General features: G+C 42.8%; 1 protein-coding gene across 8 annotated transcripts in view; it reads left to right on the top strand.

Moving 5' to 3' along the window:
* LOC139542080 (1-phosphatidylinositol 4,5-bisphosphate phosphodiesterase eta-2-like) overlaps positions 1–15,797 on the top strand; it is a 176,357-nt gene that overhangs the window by 98,600 nt on the left and 61,960 nt on the right. For all 8 annotated transcript variants that reach the window (XM_071347103.1, XM_071347101.1, XM_071347102.1 and 5 more), the window contains 3 exons: positions 9,257–9,403; positions 12,697–12,940; positions 14,063–14,192. In XM_071347103.1, the coding sequence (XP_071203204.1) occupies positions 9,257–9,403; positions 12,697–12,940; positions 14,063–14,192 (521 nt within the window). The remainder of the gene's footprint in view (positions 1–9,256; positions 9,404–12,696; positions 12,941–14,062; positions 14,193–15,797) is intronic.

Raw genomic sequence — 15,797 nt, 5'->3', positions numbered from 1 at the left:
AGTCAAGCACAGTAATGACATACAATACTGTATTTTTTATGACAATTTTATCCTGCTGGACTGTCTTATTGTCTATATGTTTTTACATCTCCCCATACTGTGTAACCCTGAGCATGTTTCCATGGCAACGGCTCTGGACCCAATAGTAAAGAGTTAGTTTGAAGTGGCCAGTCTCTGGGCAAACATTGAGATTTCCCTCCGGCTGTTAGTTTAAGTCTTTGCTACAGTACCCCTGCAGTATTTCTTTGCCATGCTGTGTCTGCTTGTTATCACTAAAAATGAATGTCTCACGTCATGCCAAACCATTTGCTCATTATACAATTCTCAGTCCTTTCCTGAGGGACCATTTTTTTAAGGGGGTGCACATTTTTTCTCTACCCACCTGAATCATTGAGCCCTTGATCAGTGGCATCAGGTTTGTTTTTGCTGCTGGGCTAAAACAAAAACGTAGACCCGCTTGTGTGATCCCAAGGGGAATTGATCGAGAAACACTGCACTACACACACAGCTGGAGCACTTTTTATTTTCCTTCTCTAATTTCTTCCTAGAACACACACCAGTTCTTCTGTGCAGTGTGGTTTATATTATGAAGAGTTTCCTACAGATTCCTTGAAGTTGAGTCTTCTTTACAATGTGTATCTACCCCAGTTTGACGACTTGGTCCCTAATTGCTCCATTAGCAGCAATTCAAACAGCTGCAACTTCCGAGAGCGGCAGCATATCTCCGAGAGAGGGGAAAGTCCAACATGCACTAGACTGGTGCCTAATTGATTGTCCTTTGATTGATCGGGCTTCCACGGGCTGTGAGTAGCCTTGAAGCCGGGCTGTGAGTAGCCTTGTATTGACAAAATACGTTTGGAAAATATGCAGTATTTATTTTCCCATTCCAGAATAGCAGGGTTGGGGTCATCTAAATTCCAGTGAAACGTGTTGAATACAATTGAGTTGCATTCCTATGGAGAAACTCCATGTCCAAGCTAACAAACAGGAATTTAACTGAAGTGACCCCAACCCTGTAGAATGATGTGGTGTTCTGTACACTTCACAGTAGACTGTAGATGACCCAACAACCCATTAGTTCACATTCCATCTCCCCCAGTTTAGACTGCAGATATCCATCCTTTCATATCATAACTCTTTGAAGCAATCATCTCTCCCATCTACCTTCCTTTGTCTCCCCTTTCTTTCCTCTCCTTTTCCCCTCCTCTCTTTTTGGCTGCAATCAGCACTTGGCCCACTTTAAACAGAGTTTCGTTAGACTAGATTTGATTCGATTTTGCCTCTTGTCGCTGTAGTGAAATCAATTAGTCTACTCCCACCCAACACACACACACTCACTCACAGTTGAGTAGATTCCTGGAGGAGCTGTCTGTCCGTATCATGGACTATGAAGAGCTAAGATGAAGGCAGGGTATAAGGGATAGATGCAGTCAGTGATACAGTGTTGCGCTTTTAGGGGGTTGTGATGGTTCTGTAGCAGATGTTGGTCTTCACCGGGGACCACCTACCTTATTACATCTGGGATGGGTCTTCACAGATTCGGAGCTGAAGAGGCAGGCGGACAGTTTAGTTGTTGGCACAGTTCAGGGACGGGGGAATACAAAATATATAATACACAAATACTCAGCTACATTGTATGCCAAAACATTTTGGGGGAATATATTATTTTATACTAATACAATTGCTCATAGAAATCGATTTTGTTTAACAAGTAATTCAAAAAAATAGGTGTCAAAATGATCCCCCGTTTTCAATACTCCAGCACCCTCCCCCTGCGAGGATAAGGACACTGAGCCTTTTTCTTAAATGATTCATGAGATTGGGTGGGATCTTAGACCATTCCTCCATACAGAATACTTCCAGATCCTTGATATCCTTCATATGCACTTATGGACCAGCCTCTTCAATTCAAACCAAAGGTTTTCAATGGGGTTCAAGTCCGGATACTGAGATGGCCTTTGCGATATGTTGATTTTGTGGTCAATTAACCATTTCTTTGTAGATTTTGATATGTGTTTCTTAGAAAAAAGGGTTTCAAAATGGTTATTCGGCTGTCCCCATAGGAGAACCCTTTTTGGTTCTGTGGAAAGGGTACTACATCGAACCCAAAAGGGTTCTACCTGGAACCAAAAAGTATTCTTCAAAGGGTTCTCCTATGGGCACAGACGAAGAACCCTTTAGGTTCTAGATTGCACCATTTTGTCCAAGAGTACATTTTTTGAGGGGGAAAAAGTATTACTTGTTAAACAAAATGTATTTCTCTGAGCAATTGTATAAAATAATATAATTTCCCTTTTTTTGCATACAATATAGCTCAGTATTTGAATTATTTATTTGATACAGTTATTTTTCCTCATCTTTATAAAGGCTGTCAATATTTTCGGACCCCACTGTAAATATCTAAATAAAGTACTGTCTCTATGCCGCAATAATGTAAGACTTCAACATCTATGCCCAAAGCCATAGAAATATAATTACTTGAATAAGCATTCCCATTCAAGTCAATGAGTGGGTGATGGGTGGTCTGTTTGCATTGCTTAAACAGCCTGAGGATAAAATGAACACAAATGAGCTGGACTGTTTGCAAAGCCCGGAGGGTTTTACCGATGTTGTTGTTGGGCTGAGCATTGCTACAGTATGTCCAGGCCTATTTGGAATGTGCTAGAGTACAGTTACAGTATGTCCAGGCCTATTTGCAATGAGCTAGAGTACAGTTACAGTATGTCCAGGCCTATTTGGAATGAGCTAGAGTACAGTTACAGTATGTCCAGGCCTATTTGGAATGTGCTAGAGTACAGTTACAGTATGTCCAGGCCTATTTGGAATGTGCTAGAGTACAGTTACAGTATGTCCAGGCCTATTTGGAATGAGCTAGAGTACAGTTACAGTATGTCCAGGCCTATTTGGAATGAGCTAGATTACAGTTACAGTATGTCCAGGCCTATTTGGAATGAGCTAGATTACAGTTACAGTATGTCCAGGCCTATTTGGAATGAGCTAGAGTACAGTTACAGTATGCATCAGCTCTTGTCTCTGGTGAACAATATTCACAATGTGTATTCCATGCATAGCGACTCACTCAACACCTATTTTCAAGGGAATGAAATGAATAAACATTATTGATCCCTTGAGGGAGAGACTGGGTTTTTTACTGGCAGCAGACAGACTGGGACAATACAGACACACCAGCATGCGTCAGAACACCTATGGAGATTCTCATTTTCTGTCCTCTCTCTGTCCTCCTCCGTGACCTGGAAACCGATAAGTGGAAGAGTGATCGAGGAAAGTGTCAAGTCGTTATTAGGCGAATGGAAGAGTGTCCGTCCCTCCTCAATACCCACCTTTCACCGAGGATAGTCATGTGTATTTGAGTTTTGATATCTGTCACTCCCCCTGTTGTTTTGTCGGAGGGGAAAAGCGTGCACACATTACGCTACACACAATGATATACCATGACATTTGGCATTCTTACTGAAATAAAACAAACTTTTGAATGTAGATTTTATGACAGAAAAAGACATACTGTATTGCCTAGACAGGTTTCACGCATGTACAGTAGCTTGTTGTTGTTGGCACTACAGTCAGACTCCATGTGTAGCCAGTTACACTGTACACATTCAAGGCTCTAATAAAAAATGAAACTGAACGTAAAATGAACTTCCACAATTTATTTCAATCGTAGCCATATCATCTTTACATCATTGAAATCACACTGATTCAAGCTATTTAACAGTTTAAAACATCCCTGTTATCATATACACATGTTGTCTTGAATTTCAATGTTAGCTAGCTTCGCTACTAAAAAGAAAGCTAGCCAACAACACCCAGAATTGCGACATGCACACTATCATCCACCTAAATTGCTGTAAAATCTGAATAATTCATCCAATCATGAAAACATTTGGGCGGGCTATGCATGACACTTTATTGACCTAGTGGCTAAAGACAAAGAATAGTGTTTAATAGAGTTTAAAATGAATTTGGTTGTCTTTGGAGGAAACATTCACTTGTATATTTCTGTTATTTTTAAGTTTAAATTGTACATTATTTTGTGTGTAGGATGGACCTAGGAAAGTTGTGAAGGCATATATTTAATCTTGCATTTATGCTCTTTCAAATTATATAAGAACCATGAGTGTGCTATGTACATTTCTTGATTTATTAGCAGTTAAAAAGGGGGAGTATTACACTAAGATGAATTGTCCAACTGGCTGGGGTTATAGCAGGTTATTAAGGGTAATATAAAACAGTAACTGGTGCACATTAATGTCATAGTATAAACACATTGCTCAATTTATTGTTATCGTGATAATTAAGTACATTTATCGTGATTTTGATTTTTGTGCCTGATAGAAATGCTTCTCAATGTTGTCATTTGATATCTCAAAACACTTTACAGTAGGGATGGGTGGTTGGTTGCCCCCAACCCAAAAATGACAAATATATATATATATATTTTTTTAAACAGTTGAAAATCATACCGTCGGTATTTCGAAATACCCCGGTATACTGTATAAACGGTATTAAGCCCAAGCCTACTTTACAGTCCAATCTATTGATCCCAATTGCCTCCGCCTACGACAGAAGAGAAATAATTGGGCATATGACCAGTAGTCTAGTCAGAATAGTAGTCTATTCTCTCGTTCAGCCTATTGCTGGCGCGTGAGGCTAACATAGTGCCACATACTGTAGCCTATATTATTAGCATCGTCGTAGCAGTAGCTGGTAGAATTGCAATTTAAGTAAGTAATGGTCCGGATTGGACTGACATTCTGCATTATCCCCTGGAGCAGGTATTCCCAAATTGGGGCAATGCCGTCGAGGGTACGGCAAATAAAAATGTGATTCACATTTAAAAAAATATATATACAGTGGGGAGAACAAGTATTTGATACACTGACAATTTTGCAGGTTTTCCTACTTACAAAGCATGTAGAGGTCTGTAATTTTTATCATAGGTACACTTCAACTGTGAGAGAAGGAATCTAAAACAAAAATCCAGAAAATCACATTGTATGATTTTTAAGTAATTAATTTGCATTTTATTGCATGACATAAGTATTTGATACATCAGAAAAGCAGAACTGAATATTTGGTACAGAAACCTTAGTTTGCAATTACAGAGATCATATGTTTCCTGTAGTTCTTGACCAGGTTTGCACACACTGCAGCAGGGATTTTGGCCCACTCCTCCATACAGACCTTCTCCAGATCCTTCAGGTTTCGGGGCTGTCGCTGGGCAATACGGACTTTCGGCTCCCTCCAAAGATTTTCTATTGGGTTCAGGTCTGGAGACTGGCTAGGCCACTCCAGGACCTTGAGATGCTTCTTACGGAGCCACTCCTTAGTTGCCCTGGCTGTGTGTTTCGGGTCGTTGTCATGCTGGAAGACCCAGCCACGACCCATCTTCAATGCTCTTACTGAGGGAAGGAGGTTGTTGGTCAAGATCTCGCGATACATGGCCCCATCCATCCTCCCCTCAATACGGTGCAGTCGTCCTGTCCCCTTTGCAGAAAAGCATCCCCAAAGAATGATGTTTCCACCTCCATGCTTCACGGTTGGGATGGTGTTCTTGGGGTTGTACTCATCCTTCTATTCCTCCAAACACGGCGAGTGGAGTTTAGAGCAAAAAGCTCTATTTTTGTCTCATCAGACCACATGACCTTCTCCCATTCCTCCTCTGGATCATCCAGATGGTCATTGGCAAACTTCAGACGGGCCTGGACATGCGCTGGCTTGAGCAGGGGGACCTTGCGTGCGCTGCAGGATTTTAATCCATGACGGCGTAGTGTGTTACTAATGGTTTTCTTTGAGACTGTGGTCCCAGCTCTCTTCAGGTCATTGACCAGGTCCTGTCGTGTAGTTCTGGGCTGATCCCTCACATTCCTCATGATCATTGATGCCCCACGAGGTGAGATCTTGCATGGAGCCCCAGACCGAGGGTGATTGACCGTCATCTTGAACTTCTTCCATTTTCTAATAATTGTGCCAACAGTTGTTGCCTTCTCACCAAGCTGCTTGGCTATTGTCCTGTAGCCCATCCCAGCCTTGTACAGGTCTACAATTTATCCCTGATGTCCTTACACAGCTCTCTGGTCTTGGCCATTGTGGAGAGGTTGGAGTCTGTTTGATTGAGTGTGTGGACAGGTGTCTTTTATACAGGTAACGAGTTCAAACAGGTGCAGTTAATACAGGTAATGAGTAGAGAACAGGAGGGCTTCTTAAAGAAAAACTAACAGGTCTGTGAGAGCCGGAATTCTTACTGGTTGGTAGGTGATCAAATACTTATGTCATGCAATAAAATGCAAATTAATTACTTAAAAATCATACAATGTGATTTTCTGGATTTTTGTTTTAGATTCCGTCTCTCACAGTTGAAGTGTACCTATGATAAAAATGACAGACCTCTACATGCTTTGTAAGTAGGAAAACCTGCAAAATCGGCAGTGTATCAAATACTTGTTCTCCCCACTGTATATATATAATGTTTTTTTCTATTTCTTTCCTTCACATTTTCAAACAGTCCATTTATATTTTCCAACGGGGCTATATATTTGGGTGAGTTTTTTTTCTCACCTGAGTAGCCTTGTTTCACTGCCCCCCCCAAAATTAAACCATCTAGTGTTCAGCAGAATAACACAATGTTAAATACAGGTAGTCTCGTCAAATAATTAACATCCAATCACATTAACCATTACTCTCTCGCGGGAATTCCACTAACGATCCGTAAGTAGCTAAACGTAGCTGCTGCTCATGTTGGTATCTGTACTGATGGCGCAAAAGCCATGACAGGGAGACATAGTGGAGTGGTAACGCATGCGCAAGCAGTTGCTCCCGATGCCACTTCAGTGCACTGCAGCATCCACCGAGAGGCTCTTGCTGCCAAGGGAATGCCTGACAGCTTGAAAGACGTTTTGGACACTACAGTGAAAATGGTTAACTTTGTTAAAGCAAGGCCCCTGAACTCTGGTGTATTTTCTGCACTATGCAATGATATGGGCAGCGACCATGTAACGCTTTTACAACATACAGAAGTGCGCTGGTTATCAAGGGGCAAAGTATTGACATATTCTTTTTAATTGCAAGACGAGCTTAAAGTTTTCTTTACTGACCATAATTTTCACTTGTCTGACCGCTTTCATAATGAGGAGTTTCTCACATGACTGGCCTATCTGGATGATGTTTTTTCTCACCTGAATGATCTCAATCTAGGATTACAGGGACTCTCCGCAACTATATTCAATGTGCGGGACAAAATTGAGGCTATGATTAAGAAGTTGGAACACGCAGGTCTTTCCATCAGTGTATGTTTTTTTGTGTGCAAATGAACTCAAGCTTACGGACAATGTCAAATGTGATATAGTGAAGCACCTGAGTGAGTTTGGTGCGCAATTACGCATGTACTTTCCCGAAACGGATGACACAAACCACTGGATTAGTTATCCCTTTCATGCCCTGCCTCCAGCCTTTTCGAAATTGCAACAAGCGGTTCTGTGAAAATGTAATTTAATCACAAGCTCCTGCCTTGGCAAAGCTCCTGCGACTGTATGTGGAAAATGATTTAAGACTGAGACTCTATGTTCATCCTTTCAAGCACACCTTTCTCATCAACCTGTGGTGAGTTATTCACAATTTTCGATGAACAAATAAGGTTTTATATGTAAGATGGCTAAATAAATAGCAAAATGATTGATTATTATAATATTATTATTTGTGCCCTGGTCCTATAAGAGCTCTTTGTCACTTCCCTCAAGCCGGGTTGTGACAAACTCACACTCATTCTTATGTTTAATAAATGTATCGTATAGTGTGTGTGTGGCAGGCTTACAATGATGGCAAAAAACAACATTTGAGAGTGCGCTGACCCTGGTGCTGGAGAGGGTACGCAGCTGGAGGTTGAATGTTTGAAGGGGTACGGGACTATAAAAAGTTTGGGAACCACTGCCCTGGAGTAAATTGACACAGGCAGTTTGGGGTTCGGGACTGCATGGAATTAACCAGGGCCTCTGGGCCCATTCTCACTATTGACCAATGAAAGCCCAGGGAAGCCAAATCAATGGCAATCTATCTATCACTGGGATGTCTGTACTACTTTAGCCTAACATAGCAGGCGTAAAAGAAATGCCTGAGCGGAGTTCCCACAGGAACCTAGGTTAAAGATGGCTGTATTCCTGAATGCATCCGGTTGTTGGCAACTCCGCTAAGGGTGGTACTACTTATACACCACACATAATGTTTATGGAGATGTTTATGATAATAATCATAATGGTAGTATATATTAATTATATATTAGTCAAACATGATTAATTCATAGGATGTTATTGACACCTGACAGTTGAGAATCTGCCATTGGAGACTTAGCCCAGGGTTGTGTCGGGCTAAACAGTGGCACTGCACAAGCTATATAGGGATGCCATTACCTGTGGAAGAGCTGTCAAACTGAAACCAAAATAATGACCTGAATGACCGAAATCATGCCATAAATGTGGGAGCGATATTTTGGTGCCGCTCTGTTTGACCCATTTTCCTCTTGGGGTATGTTTGGTGCTGTGCGAGAAGTGGTCTCGTCTCAGCACCAGTGTTTAACAATGTCTTCTGCACAAACCAAATGGATTCGGGTAGCTAACCATTTTTTTTCTTCCGCCCTAACACGGTGTAAAATAGGTGTCTGGTTCAGGGGATTATTTAAAAAGAAATTGCTTGGCTCTGCCCTCTCCCCCTTCATCTCCCCTTCCCTCCCTCTCTCTGCCTCCCCCTCTCGCTGTCACTCTCCCTCTCCCTACCCCTCTCTCTTGCCCCATCCCTCTCTCCATGTCCCCTTCTCTCCCTCTCCCCCCCCTCTCCCCCTCTTTCTCTCTCTCTCCAGCCGTCTCCCCCTCTCTCCCCATTATCCCCTTCTCACTCTCTCCCCCTCTCACTCTCTACCCCCTCTCCTCTCACTCTCCCCTTCTCTCTCCCCCCTCTCTCTCCCCCTCTTCCTCCCTCTCCCTCCAAGTAAAACACAGGCTGCTGTGAAAGCCATATCCAATGCAGTATGTGTGAGCGCGACCTTGTGTGAGTAAATGGTAAAAAAATGTTTATCTGCCTTGAGCTCCAGACTGAAATGAATGAATGAATTGGTGCTTGACAACACTCCAATGCAATACACACAGCCTCCCTCGTTATCCCAGACATAATCACTTAAATACACACACTCTCTCACTCTTACACTCTTACTCTCACACTAACTTCACTCTCTCTGTGTTTTTCTCTCCAGTGGAGAAGTGCATGAGCTCCATGCAGACAGGGACCCAGATGGTGAAGCTCCGCGGCGGCTCCAAGGGACTGGTGCGCTACTTCTACCTGGACCAACACAAGTCCTGCATCCGCTGGCGGCCTTCTCGCAAGAACGAGAAGGCCAAGAGTGAGTAGTTTTACTATTTTTCTTCATGACTGAATGATTGACTGACCTGCTTAGACCTGGAATTAACAGGAGTTAAGTCTCTGTAGCCACACAGTCTGTTTAATAGTAGAATGACGTAGCCAAGAGGGAGTCTCTTTGACTTTACGACTGACTGACTGGCCCTCATCCAGTGTCTCACGTTTTGATTCCCTACTTCTGTACTAACCTGGATGTAACAGGAATTACGGCCCAGATTCAATCAGATCCAGCGTTTAAGCCGGAGGGGTAACTGCGTTAGAGCTGTCAAATCAGTGAGCGGCTGCTCGTGTGGTCATTGTCACGAAGCCACACCCATCCCACTCGCTTTAGAAGTTCAGAATGAGAAAGGCTATATAAAAAATAATAACACTCGCGTTCAAAATCAATAAACAAAATAATAAGGATTTATACCGGCCTAATGTAACAGGGCTGCATGGGATTATTACTAATGCGACTCGGCACATCCAATGGAAATGTCCGTGATAGGTATAACGTCGGAAGCTCAAATGCGGTTACAACTCTGACACACCTCCGACATCGCCTAAATAAAAATGATGAAACTGATATGCGGTGTCGGTTATCGCGGGTTAAGGCAGAACTGATTGAATCTAGACTAGTATTTATAGCTCCACGATTAGTTTCATAGTATATATTAGTACATATAACATGTTTGCGTGAATGTCCCTTTAGTCTGTCTTACATCAACAATCAGCACTTCCATCTCTCCCACTAAGCTTATTACCATAGTCCCAAACAGCAGAGGAATCATTGAGGATTCACCTCAAAGTTGTTTGTGTAGAAACAAAATGGCCCCGTCTCACAGGAGGCACCAGGCTCAGTTTCCTGCCGCTCGCTTCGTAGCCTCTAGCCCAGCTCCACCACCGCCATGGGAGTTAATAAGCTTCTTAAGTAGCCTCAATTATTCATCGGCTTTAATCTGCCAGACCAGCGTCGCTTGAGTCAACACATTGAACCAGGAAAGGCGGAACGCAGGGACCTCCAGAGAGACGAATGGAGCAGGAAAGGAAATTAGAATAAGAACCCCGGAATCTTCCATTCTGTCACATGGGATCGGATTGGGAGATACCCTAATGAACACAGTCTCAGGCTATGCGATGGAAAACAAAAATCAGCATTTCTTATTGGACAAGTCTATTGTAAAGAACACGACCCTGCCTTGCCGGGGCAGTTTTAGTGATGGGGAGTTGAGACAGCTGGGTGAGAAAGGTAGAGGTTGTTTTCATGCAGCAACACCAATCATGTCAACACAAAACTAAAAGACAGCAGGCCACATGACAGCACACTGACCCTACAGAAGCATATATATCTTTTTTGAAAGACTGTTCTTGAGAGGGCCACCATCACATTCCCGGCCCCAGATAACTGTACACTTCTGCATTATTTATGAACAGGCCTTATTCAGGGACCCCTTCATGCTTTCCCCCCTCTCCACCCGGGAGCACACAAGCCCCATGCGCTGTTGTTATTCAGCGTGTCGGCTTCACCTTTGACATGTAGTCTTGTGTGTGTTGACAATCTCCAATCAAACTGGTTTCAGGTTTCCATTCAACTGGGAGGCTTCTGTGCGACCTGAGACGCATACTGTACCTGTGTGCATGCATGTGTATAGAATTCTTCTGTATTTTTTCGTTTCAATTTGAAAATGTGGAGTACTGTAGTTTTTTTTAGATTGCATAGATCACTCCTCTCCTATAACGATGCTCTGTGTCTGTTCCTAAATTAACACTCTGTCTGTGTTTAACAGAAATCAATCCACACGTATAATTGTATTAGTATATTAATAGATTCATCAATTACCATTATCTAAGTGAGTTTCATCGAGAAACTTTCTTAGATAATTCTTTCTTAGATAGTAGCAATACAAGGATATAACATCTACAGAAAAGACAGAAATGCTTATGATTGAAGTGTTGCGATATACAGTACCAGTCAAAAGTTTGGACACACCTACTCATTCAAGGGTTTTTCTGTATTTTTACTATTTTCTACATTGTAGAATAATAGTGAAGACATCAAAACGATGATTTAACACAAATGGAATCATGTAGTAACCAGGATGAATAGGCTGCAAAAGCTAATGGAGATCCAAATAAATAAATTAACCATCAAGGCATATTGGCTGGACCTCCTCCAAGCATTAATCAAAGGCACAAAGGCTTTTGAACTAACTGTATGGGAATGGGTTGTTTTGCTCAGGTTGGATGGCCTCTAGGTCAGCAAGTTAGTATTTTCAAGGGAATTATGCATGTTCAACAGCTCCGCGACCCAAGGGGCTGGCATATGAAATAATGACATGGAGAGAGCTCAACCTGAAAACCAGCCAGAATATATTTTATTAACTCCCAAATTAGGTGATCATCCCAAAAGGTTACTGAGTCAATCTTCCCGAAAACAGGCCAACGTGATAGCATACACTTCTCACCTTTTCTGTCTCAGAACATTGAGTGGTCTTGACGTAAACTCAAAATGGCCACCACATACGGTTGAAGTCAGAAGTTTACATACACTTAGGTTGGAGTCATTAAAACTCGTTTTTCAACCACTCCACAAATGTCTTGTTAACAAACTATAGTTTTGGTAAGTCGGTTAGGACATCTACTTTGTGCATGACACAAGTCATTTTTCCAACAATTGTTTACAGACTGATTATTTCACTTATAATTCACTGTATCACAATTCCAATTCCATATTGCCTAAGCCTCGTAATTCAGACTTCTAAGTTAAGTGTCGATCCCTCCCTGTACCTCAACAATTTATCCGCCCGCTGCTGTTTCAGCCTCGTTATACGTCAGACGGGGGGGGGGAAATAAATCCAATCCCGCCCAATGGAATAAACTCAATATAATATGAATATGAGGGTTATAAATGGATTTGCTTCATCGAGTGACTTTTCCTGATTCTCTATTAAGTTTTAATGGTCTACATCGGAAGTGCCTCAGGTTTCCCTTGAATAGTTCCTCTTTTAACATGTGGATTTTTCACACTACTGAGCTGGGCTAAATGAAATGGGCCTGGTTATGCATTTTTTTAGGCGCTGAAATGGACAATTTGAAAGGGAAGTAACTAAGCCAAAACAGTATGGTTCCGATTGGCATAATGGTGTGAAAAGGGTCATGTAAGGGCCAAATTCAACGTCAACAGTCAGCTTTTCATTGTTTCACCTGACTTTTCCAGCGTGATGGTGAACTAACCTTTATTTCCTATCTCTCTCCCTTTTTCTCTCTCTCCCTCCCTCCCGCCCTCGCTCTATCCAGTCTCCATCGACTCCATCCGAGAGGTGTGCGAGGGCAAGCAATCTGAGATCTTCCAGCGCTACTCTGAGGGCAGCTTCGACCCCAACCGCTGTTTCAGCCTGTATTATGGCGAGCGCTTGGAGTCCCTGGATCTAGTGTCCAGCACGGGCGAGGAAGCGCGCACCTGGATCACTGGCCTCAAGTACCTGGTGGCGGGCATCAGCGACGAGGACAGCCTGGCCAAGCGGCAGCGCACCCGTGATCAATATCCTTACTGGGGAAATGGGCATGTTAGGCTGTCTCTGGGCATGGGTAACTGGACAGCCGGGTCTTATTCATTAGTGCACACTAGCAAAAATGTTTTGCAGCGGAAAATTAGCATTTGTAATTGGACAGGTTTAGCTTGTCCCTCCCGGGTTTCAATCTGTTTTCTTCCGTTGCCTAATAAATAGGACCCACAGGTCAATGACATTTCTATTCAGTCGGTGCAGGTCAGGAGAAGAATTGAAATACCGTTTTTGATGAGGACTTTTCAATATTTGAATTGGAGTGTGGATAAGGAATAATGATGCTAGCACGCATGCACACACACTAAAGTTCCTTCCCTCTCCCCACACGCAGACTGACACACACAGTCTTCCGTGCTGGCATGTCAGCAAGGCTGATGTGCTGATAAAAGGACTGCAGGTGAAGGCTGCCGGAGGCACCTATCACATCGTCTCGATCAGAGACGCACACAGACGGTTTGCGCTAAAATTAGACTCGGCTGCGGAGAGTGAGAGCTGTGTGAGAGATCAAAAGGTTTTGCTCGTTTCAGAACGGTTTGGGCTCTGAACCGCAATTCACCTTCTCTAAATATTCTGAACCACCCTAGCTGTAAACTTTTGTTGCAGATGATACTTGATTAATTGATTAATCAATCAATAAATCGATGTGAACACCTGTGGATAGTTAATAGAACACCTAGACTGCATTTAAACAGGCAAGTACCCGTGTCTGTACCCGTGTCTGTACCCGTGTCTGTACCCGTGTCTGTACCCGTGGCCGTGCCCACGCCTGTGCCCGTGTCTGTGCCCGTGTCTGTGTCTGTACCCGTGGTCGTGCCCACGCCTGTGCCCGTGTCTGTGCCCGTGTCTGTGCCCGTGTCTGTACCCGTGTCTGTGCCCGTGTCTGTGTCTGTACCCGTGGTCGTGCCCACGCCTGTGCCCGTGTCTGTGCCCGTGTCTGTGCCCGTGTCTGTACCCGTGTCTGTGCCCGTGTCTGTACCCGTGTCTGTACCCGTGTCTGTGCCCGTGTCTGTGCCCGTGTCTGTGCCCGTGTCTGTGCCCGTGTCCGTGTCTGTGCTTACATGTGTGTTATCCATCCTCAACACCTGGTTGACTGGTACGTGGCTGAAGCAGACATTTGCGGAGGCGGATAAGAACGGCGATGGGAGCCTGAGCATCAGCGAGGTCCTGCAGCTCCTCCATAAACTCAACGTCAACCTACCCCGCCAGAAAGTCAAGCAGATGTTCAAGGTACACTACAGTCATATTTTTATGTTAATAGTAAAGTAGCTTTAATAGCACTTTGATAATCTCAAAATGAGAGGGAGAGAAGGAGTGTTATAAGTGACAGCAAGGATGCTTAGTGGCCTTTTTCACCAATGTGTGTGTCTCATTGGTTTGTTGTGGTAGGGACGCACTACTCTCTCAATAATGAGCAGTCAAACAATCTTACAGACAAGTCTGTCAATGGAGTTGGTCCCAAATGGCACCCTATTTAATCTATAAGTCTTTGCTAGGTAAAGCCCCGCCTTATCTCAGTTCACTGGTCACCATAGCAACACCCACCCGTAGCACGCACTCCAGCGGGTATATTGCACTGGTCATACCCAAAGCCAACACTTCCTTTGGCCTCCTTTCCTTCCAGTTCTCTGCTGCCAATGACTGGAACGAATTGCAAAAATCTCTGAAGCTGGAGTCTTTTATCTCCCTCTCTAACTTTAAGCATCAGCTGATTGAGCAGCTTACCGATCACTGTACCTGTACACAGCCAATCTGTAAATAGCACACCCAACTACCTCATCCCCATATTATTACTTTCCCTCTTGCTCTTTTACACCCCAGTATCTCTACTTCCACATCATCATCTGCACATCTTTCACTCCAGTATTAATGCTAAATTGTAATTATTTTCGCCTCTACGGCCTATTTATTGCCTACCTCCCTACTCTTCTACATTTGCACACACTGTACATAGATTTTTCAATTTTTATTTTCTTTTGTGTTATTGTCTGTACGTTTGTTTGTGTGTAACTCTGTGGTGTTGTTTTTGCCGCACTGCTTTGCTTTATCTTGGCCAGGTCGCAGTTGTAAATGAGAACTTGTTCTCAACTGGCCTACATGGTTAAATAAAGGTGAAATTATAAAAAATAAAAAAAACATTTGATATAGTGCACTACGTTTGGCCAGAGCCCTAAGCGCTACATAGGGAATAGGGTGCCAATCAGGATACAAACATTGTCAATAGATTTTTTCATTTTTAATTTATTTAACCTTTAACCTATTTAACTAGGCAAGTCAGTTAAGAACAAATTCTTATTTACAATGACGGGGCCAATTGTGCGCCGCCCCGATCAAAGCAATTGATACTACGTGTATTTATTTTAGTAAATACTTTCTTAACACTTTTTTTTCTGAAAACTGCGTTGTTGGTTAAGGGCTTGTAAATAAGCATTTCACTGTAAGGTCTACAGCTGTTGTATTCGGCGCATGTGACAAATACAATATGACTTGATTTTGTGGATATTTTGAAACAGTAAGTACAAAACCAGAGATGCACTTTAATTTCTGAGGTGATATTTTGTGAGTCTTTATCTTATGAAAGAGATGACGGCCCCTTTGTTTCCAATATTCTTATTTGAAACCATAAAGCCTAAGCAAACGACAAGTACCTTTGATTTCTTAGATATCTCGACTCAGTTTGTGTGTGAATGCACATCCTATTCTCCCTGTATGGTTTAGAAATGACGAGGCAGCTTTTTCTAAATGACCCAGGCATGGTAAATAGAAAGGGCTGTGGCTTTCACTTCTTGATTATTTCACAACTTTAAATTGAGTTCTTTCAACAACTTCATTCAA

Source organism: Salvelinus alpinus, chromosome 17, assembly GCF_045679555.1.
Source record: "Salvelinus alpinus chromosome 17, SLU_Salpinus.1, whole genome shotgun sequence".
Taxonomy (NCBI): Eukaryota; Metazoa; Chordata; class Actinopteri; order Salmoniformes; family Salmonidae; genus Salvelinus; species Salvelinus alpinus.
This window is presented reverse-complemented; position numbering and strand designations above follow the sequence as displayed.